This window comes from Oreochromis niloticus, linkage group LG19 (genome assembly GCF_001858045.2).
Source record: "Oreochromis niloticus isolate F11D_XX linkage group LG19, O_niloticus_UMD_NMBU, whole genome shotgun sequence".
Lineage (NCBI taxonomy): Eukaryota > Metazoa > Chordata > Actinopteri > Cichliformes > Cichlidae > Oreochromis > Oreochromis niloticus.
The window spans coordinates 24,950,268-24,964,356 of record NC_031983.2 but is presented as its reverse complement, the minus strand read 5'-3'; the positions used below and the strand labels follow the sequence as shown (position 1 = coordinate 24,964,356).

The following is a 14,089-nucleotide window of genomic DNA, read 5'->3' as shown; positions in this document are numbered from 1 at the left end:
AGCCTATGGTGCTGTCTGCTAATCTGAGTCACTAAAAAGGAGTGACAGTGCCCTATGAAGCATTTCAATTGGAAATGGCAAATAAAATCTCGCTATAGTACCCAGAATTGATCAGTTATGGTAAAAATGAACACAAATATTTGGTCAGGGCTGATACTCTCCATCCCTTAGAGTGAGGACCTCAAACATTTGGTAGGAACTTGGGGAGTAGAGCTGCTACTCCTCCATATCAGAGCTGGCACCGGGTTAAGACCCCGGGATGGACCCAGGACACACTGGAGAGATAACATGTGTCAGCTAGCCTGGAAACACCTCTGTATTCCCCTGGATCAGCAGAGGGAAGTGGGACCTGGCCCAAAGAAGTGGTAGATGACTGAATTGATGGTTCACTAGCGGATTTATAAAATATAAAATTATTAACAGTTGATTTCCTTATACTTTATTTACCTTCAATGGCCTGGCAATAAATGAATGTGGGTTTACTGACGAGTCAGTGAAGTAAGACTGAAACAAAACATCACAAACTGAAGCCAAAAACTGACGTGACTTTCTAAACAATATTGAAAATGTAAGCTAATAAGGCCACCCTATTATCAATATATGGCTCCCAAAAACAACAAAAAACATCTTTTTTATGCAGTCCGTGGTTGCATCCTTTTATCACCGTCTTGTGCTTTTGCAGAAAGTAGTTTTTGTTAATCTCATCCCAAAATATGTTAGGTGGGTTTCAGAGTCTGTGCTCACAGCAAGACATCACACCGATCACCAATGAGTCATTTTAAAGCAGCACGTCCCCCACAGAGTTGCAGGAAAACACACAAGTCAGCTTTTTAAAAAAAAAATCCCCACACACAAAGTGGCATCTCAGTTCATGTTTGTGTTTTTATTGGAAAAACAAAATGTAAAGACGAGCATGTACATCTTGGAATGCAGATCAACTGAACCAAACAGAACAGCTGGACTGGGCCGGGCCTCGCCGCACCCATACACACACACGCGCACGCACGCACACGCACAAACAGAAGATAGAAACACCGCAAAGGACCGACCCCCGTCCCCACTAAAGTGAAACAAACGCACATGTATGCACACAGCATCTGAGGCAATGACATTTTATTCTTTAATAAAGAATTCCTGTTAATCTGAAACCATTCATTTACCCAGTGTTGCCTCAAAAGCTGCGTGTGTACATCGATCATCTTTAACCAACCGCTGTGAAACCCTACGACACACTCGCCGCCCAACATGGCTCAAAATCATCACCCCGCCTTGAACAAAAGGTAAACACACGAAGGAAAAGTGACATGCCCGAAACACAAGATCTAAAATGACTTCTTATTTATTCCATTTTTATGCTTTTCTTAAAAATATCTAACTTCACTTAGGTAAGCAAACTGTGAAAGTGCCGCTGCTTCCTTCGCTCAGCTAACCAACACCTCCCAAGCCGACCTGAGGACCATCGACTGCTTCCTCCGGCCGTGCTCTTGACACTAACCCACAAAAAGCCTCATGCATGAAGAACAGAAATGAAAGAAGACAGGAAGTCGAGGAAGAAAGGCGATCGGCCGTCCCGAAACATCGCAGTGACGTCAGGAAGCCAGCTGCGCGGCGACCGCTCGGCTGTTGAGTTGAGATCTGATTGGACAGCTTGGCGCTGAGATGGGAGAGGGTAGCGGGGCGGAGAAGTGGGGGTACAAGCCAGTACATGCAGATTCAGTTAGTTGTTTTTTTTTTCTTTTTGTGAACTTGTTTAATATGGACAGATCTGAGATTTTGAACATTCAGTTTAAGTTGTTGATACAGAACAGTATGATTAAATGTAGATTTTTGCAATAAGAGGTAAGTGAAACTTTTGACGGATTCTTTGTCGTTAACGCAAGCCCAGTTCACTTGGCGGTCATCATCTGGACAAATTCTGTAGAGAAAGAAGAGGCGGAGAAAGAAAAGCCATCAGGAATTATAACACAGCAAGCCTCAGGACCAATCAGAGCTCTGGAGCTTCTAATAACGATCATGACCAAGCTCACCTTCGTAGTTGACCTGTCCATCCCCGTCAATGTCTGCTTCCCTGATCATCTCGTCTACTTCCTCGTCTGTCAGCTTCTCTCCCAGGTTAGTCATCACATGACGCAGCTCTGCTGCACTAATGTACCCGTTTCCATCCTGACAAAGAGATGGGGAAAAGTGATCAGACCAACACGCGTGCCGCCATGTTTGTGTAACTCCAGACATCTACTCTGGATTTGTGAGGCAGGGGGTCAAATCTAAGAAATCACATTTTACTCTTCACCACATCCTCCAATGAGGAGCACGCTGGATTAGTTAGGAGTCATTTACAGTGAGGAGCTGTGGCTTCATATCAGAAGTGTTGTTATGAAAAGGGTGTTTTATTTTGAAAACTGACTGGCCACTTCCTTGATTCCTATTTCTAACTTCCTGCTTTGAATATGACATGAGGTGAGTCAGTTTCCCCACACAGACTTAAGTTGGGCACACTGCCTGGACACATCTGATGAATCATTTTAAAATTTAAGAAAAAACAAACAAACATGATAAATGTATTTTAGTTATATATGTATATATACTAAATGTACAGAAATCATCTTAAGGTGCTTTAAATTGTGTGGCTCAAACATGTTCAGAGAATAGCATTGTATGATAATCATACAGTCCTCATACTTTTTTGGCCCCCTTAAATTCATGCCAGCTTCATGTTTACACATAAACATTGTCCAGAAGTAGCAGCTGTACACATCTTAATCCAACACATCTACATCCGTCTGAGCAGCTTTATCACCTTACACGTGGCTGGCTCCTTTGTGATCACCTTCAGACTGGAAGGTTTGGTCCTTCCAAGCCACTAACATTCCCTCATCTTTCCCATTTCTTAAAGCTATTTTCACTCGCTTTCCGAGAGCATTTATGGGGGGAAAATTGTCAGCAGAGCTTTTGGGTTTAGTCGCCGCTTTTAACCAGCAGCATTTTTGCTTCTTAAGAGTTATTTAAATGCTTCAAATGCATCAGGAGGAGTGCTGAGAACACACCCAGGGCTCGTATGGAAATTGTTTTTTTTTTCCCCCCACAAGCATTTACGAGTTCTTTTCTACTCTTCATATCAACAAGAAATCTATAAAGACCTACACAATTTCTCTTGTTTCCAGTGACTGGAAATTGCTACGAAAAGCAGCACAGTATGCCATCTGCATGACTGCAGCATTCATACGTCAAAATATGTATGAAAAACACTTAAACCAGGCCCACCTTATCAAAGACTCTGAATGCCTCCCTGATCTCCTCCTCACTGTCAGTGTCCTTCATCTTCCTCGCCATCATTGTCAGGAACTCGGGGAAGTCGATGGTCCCGTTGCCTAGGAGTAGGAGGTAAATATGACTCATCATTGATAAAAGGGTATTTTAAAAAAGACAAGTTAGACAGATGAATCCTTCCCCCGTGTCGAGGGAGGACAGCAGCGTACCATCAGCATCCACCTCGTTGATCATGTCCTGGAGTTCTGCCTCGGTTGGGTTTTGACCCAGTGACCTCATGACAGTGCCCAGCTCCTTTGTGGTGATGGTCCCATCTCCGTCTTTATCGAACAGGGAGAAGGCCTCCTTGAACTCTGAACAGGCAAATGAAGAGAAGAAGAAAGGACATTTACACTGCAGCTGTAAACATGCGAATAGAAAAAAAAAAAGTTTTTATGGCATCACCTTACCAGCAATCTGCTCTTCTGTTAGTTGGTCAGCCTGAAAAAAAAACAAACAAAAAACACACACATCAAAGAATGAATTAATATGCTAGGTTATTACCAAGATTGGAAAAAAAGAAAGAAAGAAAGAAAGAAAAAGAAAGAAAGAAAGAAAGAAAGAAAGAAAGAAAGAAAGAAAGAAAGAAAGAAAGAAAGAAAGAAAGAAAGAAAGAAATGCAATAAAATTGTTTTGGTTCAACAAACTAAGCATTTTTTTTTCTTTAATGAGACTTGATTATCTTTTAAATTGAGATTAATCAGATACCGCCTCATCAGGCGTCGCAAAGAGTGGTGAGAACTGCTTCTGTAAGCACTTTGTTGTGGTCGACTTGTGACATGCAAACTTTGCCTGGCAGAACTCTTCATCTTCAGTCATCATCTTCACAGTTTACCATAGCTTACTGCTTTTACTGTCATTTAGTGATCTAAAATTTCCTTATTTCAAAAAGCCCAGTTTAACACTGCAGGATTATAACGTTACTAAAAAAGAAAGAAAGAAAGAGTGAGTCGTTTCATGACTCGCTCTGATGGCTAACAGCCCTACAGAGGCATTATTGTGTGAAGGGCTCGGGTTGAATTTCCTTGTGGAAATCCAAAGGAGGTGACGTTAATGTTCCTCCTGCTTTGCTGGTTCTCTTCAGCCAGCTCTCAGCGCATAGACAAACTCCACACAACATCAACAAAAACACTGACGAAGCTTCAAGGCTTTTGATAGTGACATTAGGAAGCAAATGCGGGCATGTGGATTAATCAGGGATCTCACTATTTGAATCCAACCTTTATATCACCAAAGTGGATATCTGTCAGGTCTGCCACCAGCTTCACTGCTTTTGGTTCTGGTTTTTTCACATCCCTGCCTCCACCTCCTATTCCCCCATCCAGCCTTAACCCTCCAGGTGCTCTGCGCTGCTTCAGATCCACACCTCTTCCTGCTCCACCACCACCACCTCCTCCGGTTTTCATGGTCAGCCCGTCGAGCGCTCCCCGCACCATCACCAAGCCTTCAGCCAGGCACTCAGCCCGCTTGCTGGTCTGGACGCCCTGCTTTTTTACTTCAGCCAGCTCAGCTTTGGTTCTCTGCAGGCAGTTCCTCAGGTCCTGCATCTCTCTGACGAGGCCGTCCATGCGGCTTGATGACGAGTCCATCAGCATCTGCAGGAAGGCCCTGTAGCTTCTCTCCTGCTGCTGGATCAGCTCTTTATAGTAGTGCTGCTGTTCGTCCAGGAGGTCATAAACGGTGGACAAGCTGACCAGCTCGTCATCTGCTGGGTAGACGGCGATTTTCTTGGGCAGCATGACGAATGAGTGATAGCAGGAAAGGCAGGAACTGGGAGGAATGGGTGGATGAAAAAAATGATTAGACATCTATCCGTCGCTTCTGATTGGCAGAAAGGATGGAAGGAGGAGACTTTGCCATGTTTCTGAATAGTTACATATTCAGGAACGTGGATTATAAGATGCTAAAAGATGTTTTTAGTTGTCCTGGATGGGCAGACGGATGCATCAGTCGTCTCGTCTTTCAGTCATTCCAGTGTAGATGGATGACAGAAGTTTTCCCCAGAGCAGAAAGAGTCAGCAGATTGGCACTGACCAGCAAGGTTGATGGAAAAGTTGCTCCACCTGTTGACGTTTTCCTGTGTGTCAGTCTCTCAGCTGAGCTTTCTATCCAAGTGACCAGGCACCGTTCTTCCCTGGCTCCAACTGCTTCCAACAACTTTGGAGAACCCCTCTCTTAGCAGTCTTTCAGCCTCCCCGACACATGGACATTCAAAACCTCCTGCGGGAGCTCAACACATGAAGAGCAGTGGGACAAAGAAATCGAGGCCGGAGGAGGTCAGTGAAACTTGTCAGTAAAATTGACGTTAGGTGTGTGAGAGTAACGGTGTCCAGACCAGGGGGGAGGTCATGGGAGTTCAGTGTGTGTGTGCATGTATGTGCTAATCTGTCACCTGTCATCTCACTGCTACATTTGCAGCTCCCAGGGAGGATCGGTTGGCTAGTCATCTGACCTCCTGCAAAGCATCATGGTTCACACCAAGTGGACCCCTCAGGAAGTTCCCCTTTCTCCACTTACTAATTTTTCCCCAAAGCAGGCCAAACTTACACCTTCTCCTCAATGCAGATGGGATTTTTTTTTTTCTTTTCAGTTTGTTTCTAGATTAAACTTACTACATAAACTGTCTAAGGTCCCAAGACTATCAACATCTATACAGCTTTTGGGAATTCAGTGGCACTTTTGAATCACAAGGGTCATAAGTAACAGTAAGAGTGCCTGTAATTGATTACTACATCTTCTACAATGAACATGTAGCATTCAAAGGAAGAACAACAACAGTACATCCATACTGTTCTTTTGTTTAGTTTTCCATTCCATTAATATGATACAGGTATTGGGTTATTAAGCTATAATCCTCACTGGGAAGACAGCATCAAGCCTGACCTCATCATTGCTTTGCTCATGAAAGATATTATCATCTTTATATTTGTTTTTGATGAATTTTATTGTGTGTTCATGGGAAGAAATTGTAGTTTAGATAAAAGCTATACGAATAAAAAAATATTTTCATTATTTTGAGGTCCTAATTATTTAGCACAATTGCAGACTGGTTAATTAATTAGAAATCTATTTTTTAATAAAGTAGATTTCCTTGAACTTTGTGTATATGCTCAAAGGCAAAGTAAGAGGTCGGGCACATTAACAGCATTATCTACATGATCCTGTTTTAATAATAAAAACAGCTGGAAGCCAAACCTGTAACTGAAACTAAAATGGTAAAATGATCAATTGTACAGCCTTAATTTTAAGCACTGATATCTTTATCAAAATATGCTTTGTACTCATGTGACCCAAGGGAAAGGCGGACACTAATGACGGCGCTGATCTGTGTTAGGCCGAGCGATGGTTAACAAGCTGCTAACACCTCTAATATCCAGGCCAAATTCCTCTCAAGGCGCCCGGCAGTAGAACCACGTCAAGTATGAGGGCTCTATTATTTCCTTCTACAGCACCCATGGGTATTATTCTGAAATGTAAAATTAAACTCCGTGCAGATGGCTTTGATTAAAGCTGAACACGACAACTTCTGTTCCCTGTACTTTGATAGTTAAAGCGGACTCGTGATGGACATGTCACGCAAGACAAGTCTGTCTGCTTTTAAACTAATCCTGCATATGTAAGGAAGTACAAGGAAGTACAGCTTCAGCCTACTTCCTGTGTCAACTTTCTCACCTACGTAGCTATAGCAACCACAAACTAACCACAGGGTAATTTCCCTCGCAGGAAATGGCCTTGTAAAGCAGCTTTTAGAGGTCATTATTAGGTTCGGGGACTAGATAATTAAAGTACAAACTCTGGAGCTTGAATTACATCAACCAATCAGAAGCAAGACTGAAACAAACATTAACAATGTCAAATCTAAGATACAGCCAACAGTCTTCACTGGGGGTCATTCGACTAACTTGAACCATTCAGGACCTGAAATACAGGTCTGAAAGTCACTGCGATTTTCCCCCTCAAATTCTTTCTTAGAGGGTTGATCAGCGCCAGGTGGACAGCTTGAAATAACAGGTGTGCACCTTGAACCTGAAGGCTGTTGGTTTGTGTTCCTTTTCAGATGCAGGCATCTCTCAGATGACTCATTTTTTGGACATGATCTCACGATGACAAAAATAAATATTATGAAGAACAGCCAGAGTAAACTATATTATGGTATCTACAGGCTGAAGAATGGCAGTCAACATCTGCACGCTTGTTCTCTACATGTCTAATACAGTAAATACATACACAGATACAGAGCTTTACATCTCCTGTGTCAAAACACTTGTTTTAAACAAACAATACTAATTAATCCATTATGCAGCCCTAATAAAAGCAAGCTGAAAAATCAGATGCTCCGCTTCTGTAAGGAGTTGTTTTCTGCTTATTCCTACAGAAAACAATAAAAAGCCAACCTCAGAGCCCTGTAGCCAATCCAAAAAATTCAAAGAAGAGAAGCTCCAACAACAATTATCTAGCGCTAACTTTAAATGTGCTACTGCAGACCAGGGATATGAAACGTAAGGCCTAGAAACACTCAAAACCGGCCCACTCAAGTAGGGCATAAACCTCTCCCAGTCGATGTGCAATGAGTTTGACTTCCCTGCTGTAGTGCTAACCACCACAAAAGCTGCTACAACAGGTAAAGTGGAACTTTAATTACCTGGGACTGCTGTTTGCACTACTCTTAAGAGTCTGTTTTTTGTTTTTTTGCCCCTCCCCTAATTATATCATGCATATTTATATTTTTAGGCAGCAGTTTATGGTTGCATGCATTTGACTTCCTCTTTTTGAAGCCTGGACACCCCCCCTACTCCATTTAGTTTCCACACGTGTAACAATGCGCTATTATAGAAGTATAGTGTAATTGTATTAGTAGACTACTATAGTTGATTGTGGGGTTTTCCAGCATGATAACTGTAACTGTAGATGTGCAGAAATCAATTAATACTCACAATCTCAAACCTGAAGCTCTCAAATAAAACATATCTGTAGCTGGCTAGTAATATGCTAGCTTTATTGTAGACTTTACACTGGGAAGTTCCACATAATTTACCCACTTGGACCGATATGTAAAAATTCATGTTCACAAGAGTAATATTTTCCACTATTGAAGGGCAAAAAAAAAAGAAAAAAAAATTATAAATCAAAACTTGGAAGATGGTGGTATAAATCATTTCACTCTTCACACCAGAAACCACAGCCGTAGTCATAAAAGAAAGAAATGTTTACAGTTTTATTTTAAATATGTTATTAATTATCATCAGACTACCCGGTTAGTTTAAGGTACTGTTTTAAGGTTAGGTTATGGCACTCTTAAAAACCATCTGGTGAAGTTATGACACCGAAGAGAACTCGGTTAGGTTTAGGTAATAAGGGGTACTTGGGTTAGGGTTTGCAGTGAAAACATAACCAGGCAAGTTACAACACTAAAAGCCACCCGTTGAGGTTTAGGTGCATTTATGTGCATTAACCAAATTCTTTTTTTTCAGTAAATGTTTTTTTTAAACAAGACATCAAATACACACTTAACAAAAAATATGAGCTACAAAAGGGTCAATTTTTATACTTAATAGAGTCCTGAATGTGTGAATGCAATTAACTCCCCCCACAAGCTATAAACGACAAACCTGGGTGGGATGCTACCACTAACCTGGAGACTGGCACAGTGCATTCCTGGACACACAACCCAGGAACAGTGGTGTATGAGCGTGTTTAAATAGTATAAATAGTGTAACATGGTGCTTGCAGTGTGCATCCACTGCAGACCAGACTTTTCATCTAGGAGCAACAATCTGTACTTAAAGATGTGACGTCAAAACAGGTCAAACACGTTTTATTCTACGCAAAGAGTATGCATGTGTGTACACCATAACCTCTGGCCTAATTAGAACTATCAGCGGCTTTTACAATGGTTACACGTTGGACTTTGACAGCTCTTATCTACAACTGTTGAGTTAACGCCTATGAAAATATGCACCCTTACATAAATCGTTTGAACATGGAGGGCAGATGTGCACCTTTATTTTACAGCTCCATGTCTCAGAATAATCAGCAGAGAGAGGCAACTCTCCTCCTGAGGAAATGAGCCATCCTTACTTCTCCGGCAAAAAAAAACCCAACAAAAAAAACACCGGAAAATCGGGCTATCGGCGGGGGACCACTGTTAGCTGTAATGCTAACCAGCCAACAGCTCTACCACAACTACCAACTGTGGCCACCTGTAACGAGTACTACCTCTCAGTTCTCAGTTTGTGGGGGTGCTTATGGCACCAAAATCGGCTGTAATTTCACAGAGTGGGCTCTTAAAAAAGGGGGGGGGAGGGAAAAGCCGCGGTGATAATAAACTGCTCCGCCCGCAGGGTCTCTGTCTACTACCGCAACAGTGTTAACGTTCATCCATGAGCGTTCTACTACGGAGATATTTCAACCCCGCATCTGGCTTCCAGTCAACTTCGCACAGCTTAAATCCAGACACATCACAAGGCACGGCTGGTTGAAATACTCACCATGTCTGTGCGGAGTTCCAACAGCAGGTCTGCTAACGCTACGGGGGAACAGAGGGAAATGGACGGTCGCCACAGAGCAGGAGGGCTGGCTGCTGCTTGGAGGCGGGCACGCAGGACAAAGCACCGCCGCACAGCTTTCACGGTATTCCTCCGCAAAGACGTGTGAGTGTGGCTCCCCGCGCTCGTTGCACGCGTTCATGCGCACAATGTTGTCATGTTTAGTTTAACTCCAGACAAGTTATGAGTAGGAATAACCACACTTAGTTAGAAATCAGGAAGGAAACCAAAGTGGAACTGTATTAAATTGAATGGTAAGGTCTATATTTATTATTACAATGCTTGGGTAGGTTTGGTGGTGTTGGAGTGCACCACCAAAGGGTGTGATACAAGACATGCACGCTGGTTTGGTCTGACCCCAAACCATGACACAGCCTCCACCATGTTTTATAGATGGCTGTAGATACTCACTGTTGTACCTCTCTATTCTGTACATATTGACAAACACTCCATAAGACCAGTTGTGTAATCTGGCATGCCTCTGTCTTTTTCCTGTTTCTCTTCATTAAGAATAACTTCTTGACAGCCAATCTTCCACAGAGACCATTTCTGATGAGGCTTTAATGAACAGGAGATGGATCTACTGAAGCTCCAGATGCATCTCTCAGGTCCTGTGTTAGGTGTTTGCTGGAATTTTGTTCCCCTGTTTCTTAAATACAAGACTCTTGGATATGGTTCGTCTGGTGTAGATATTTTTTTTAAGCTCGCCACTTCTTCTCTTGTCTTTCACTTGTCCCATTCTCTCATTGTCTTTTTTAAGGAACCACAATGCTGAGATGCCTGAAGATACAAATGATCTGTAGACATCCTGTGAGTGAGGTGCTTTTTCATCCTTGAATGATTCACTGCTCAGTATTGAGTGGCTTGATAAACAAATAAAAGATGTTTTTCTGAAAATGGTCAGGTACAAACAGCCAATGTCCAAAGAAAACAAGAAAGATCTTCAGAAGCTCTGGAGAAGTATAACTTGACTGTCAATGTAAATATGCCTTTGCAGAACATTTGCTTCTTAGAGTTTCAAAACTTAAATGTAGGAATAACATAAAAGTTAGTTTTTTAAATGACTATAAGGACTTTTTTTTGTATTTAAAACATGAATGTGAATGACAAATATGATGTAGGCTTTACATTTTTTAAATGGGACACCTGGTCACCCTAGTTGCAGGAAATGTTGAGCTTTAAGTATCCATCACCTGGACATGGTATGTTATTTCACCATTTTTGACAATGTGGTGGAGGCGAGGGATTGTAGCACTGAGCTTACATCATGGTGGATGACCCACTCTACCTGTTAAACCACAACCACTCCTATGTGCTGCTCTCACGCCACATTTCTTATCGTGTGACAAAAGATCACGCTCCAGGAAATAGGGGGGGGGGGGGGGGGGGAGATGCTACAGCCTGAAAAGAGCTGTAGAGCACTTTGCAGAGCTTCCGGCTCTGCAAAGTGACGTTCTCACGAAGTGCCCCAAAACCTTTTGTTCTTTCTACTGGCCACCAGAGGGCGATACCTGTGATTGACTTAATATCCCATTTCGGGTCATCACTAATAAAACGTTTGGTCAATTTTTGTAAAGTTTGGTTACTCTAAGGATCTGACAGGAGGATTATGCAGTATATCCTCATGGACATTAGCAAAGCCAGTGCCAAAATTCCTTAAACATTTGTTGTAATGGCCACCTACTGGAAAGTTAGAAACATCTTCATGGCCTCAGTTGCTTATTTCAGGTCACAATGAAAAAAACATTTCTTTTGGAACTATAAAGATTACCAGGAGGATTATCAGGACATGAACTTGCAGTGTTTACAGTCATATCCACCACTTGGACGTCACAGCTGATTTCAACACACTAACATGTAAAGATTACCAAATATAGATGAGAAATAAAAATACTTACCGCACGATACAGAAAATCAAATCTTAATTTGGGATCTAATTAATTAAATTTAATTAATTACACATGGTGAGGTTAATGTTAACCTGTGAAACCAGCAGGACTGGCCTCATGTGTCAGTCAAGCTTCACTTTCCTCCTATTAGTTATTGCTGTAATAATAAAAACATTTAGATTAGCACGTTACCTGCCCACTTCCAGTCATCTGTCATCGCCACCAAATACAGGCTAAGACTGACTTTTTAAAAAAAATTACAATTAAAAAAATTAAAAAGTAACATTGCTCACAAGCCAACTGGTAATAGGGTTTGGGTGTTGTTTAGGGTCATTAATTATTTTCATTATTTACTTTAGGGTTAGATGGAACAATGGTGCTTACTTAGTTTTCTAACAGTTGGTTACATGAATATGTGGATCTTATATCATGGGGCTTTAAGCATTAGTCTGCCCACTGCACAAAACCTTGCAGTTTCACTCTGTGCAATTTGACTATTTAAGAGCATCGACAGTCCCATTAGGTGAAGGCATCAGTTGGTGAGTCAGCCCAGACAATTCAAATGTCATCTGTCTGCAAGAATAATGAGAGGTGCTTTCTGAATATGGTTTGCTGTTTTCAAAATGTAAAAAAGCCTTAAAACATTAGTTTTTTCCTTTTATGCTGAAGCCACTGGAAGATTTCTACATATGGTTTTGGATTGTTCTGTATTTATTGGTCACATTAACACATATTAACTGTGTTAATGTGATTAGGAATAGTACTGCAGGTTATATATATAGAAAACAATATACTTACATTTTCATCACATAATTTAGGAGTTGCCAGCCTACATGTTTGGCTTTGAGAAACTCTATTAAATCTTATCTAGTCTAAGTATCCTGGATAAAGTATCATTTTAAATAGAGTGCTGTTACTTCTCAGCACCTGTCGACTCTCCAATTAAATAAAAACCTGTTTATGGCGTACCCTGCAATCTCAAGGTGTTCTGGTTTATCTTTGACAAATATTTACATTTAAGGCAAAATTAATGTCATTTGAAACCATATTGCCGTCATTATATGTTTCATGACAATTAAAAATATTTAAAACATATCCAGAAATATAATTATTATGACCTCAATAACGCGACACTAACACTGTAGCGCGGCCGCGCAGAAACTGGCGGACTACTTTGTGTAACGGTCTTTTATACAGGCGGAAGGATACGCTCTAAACAGCGCGGCTGACTGCACTGGGTACAGTTGCAGGTTTGATTTTGAGAGCCGGATTGTCATTGGACAGCGCGGACCCGCAATGTTCTGCATGCTGTAAGGAGGCTGCTGATTGGCAGGAGGGGATCTGCAATGCGTCAAACCACAACGCGTCTCCACCGCAGCTGTAGACAGACCGGAAGGCGGGTAAGATCTTCCAGGTAGTTTACAGGTGCGTGTGAAGCAGAAATTAAGAGGTGTTATCCTCTTTTTATTTAAAATCTAAACTTTTAAATGTATTTGTAACAAAGTTTGTTGTACAACTGTTGAGTAATAGAATAAAATTGATATCCACTTGAAAGTTAAAACTGTGTGCATGAATTTTTGTTTTTTGTTTTCTGACTCTGTTTGAAAAAACAATTGCCCCTCTTTTTAAATCATGAATTAACTGTGATTAACAAAATTTAACATAAGTTAAATTTTTACAAACTACACTCAAGAGAAGTAGACTAAAGATCTCAAAAATATGTGTTGGTGTTACTTTCCCATATATTTATCATCATGCCACATTTTAAAGAAACCAAGTAACATACATCTATCAGTCTGGAAATAGTTATAAAGTTTATAAAGCCTAAATTTTTTGGACTTCAGCAAACGCCGGAACAAATCTTCATAAGTTAGATAGTATCCAATATCAGGTGCTAAGACTCTGAACAGGTGCGTTTAAAACAACCCCAACAACAGCAGCAGTAAAGGTAGAAATGGGAGATATGCCATTAGAAATCAGAAGAGATCAGCTAACGGAAGGAAGCGGCTGAACTTAATATGGACAACATCAGCATGAATCAGTCTCTACCATTACCTATAATACCAGCATGGATACTTCCTGATGCTGTAGTAGATTTCAAACTACTGGACAAAAAGAACAAGGATAGGGGTTTTATATTAAACTCACATACTGTGCAGGCATATAAGTTATGTCAAAATCTACACAGATGCATCATGGAATACAGCCAACCAAAGTGGACTATTTATTATTCCTGAGTTTAATGTCAAAGTATGGAAAAGGATCAGTGACGGAGTATCAGTGTATGGTTTCAATACTGTTAGCTGTCCAGTGGATTGAAGATGCAAGTCCACTAAGATCTGTTATATG

General features: G+C 41.2%; 1 protein-coding gene across 1 annotated transcript; it reads right to left on the bottom strand.

The window, feature by feature from the left end:
• Window positions 1-1,749: 1,749 nt before the first annotated feature.
• Window positions 1,750-9,987, bottom strand: calm1a (calmodulin 1a). The gene is made up of 6 exons (XM_003445440.5): window positions 9,795-9,987; window positions 3,717-3,747; window positions 3,477-3,620; window positions 3,262-3,368; window positions 2,028-2,163; window positions 1,750-1,915 (listed from the first exon to the last, which is right to left on the bottom strand). The coding sequence occupies exons 1-6, from the start codon at window positions 9,795-9,797 to the stop codon at window positions 1,887-1,889; spliced, it is 450 nt and encodes a 149-aa protein (XP_003445488.1). The 5' UTR covers window positions 9,798-9,987; the 3' UTR covers window positions 1,750-1,886.
• Window positions 9,988-14,089: the final 4,102 nt, after the last annotated feature.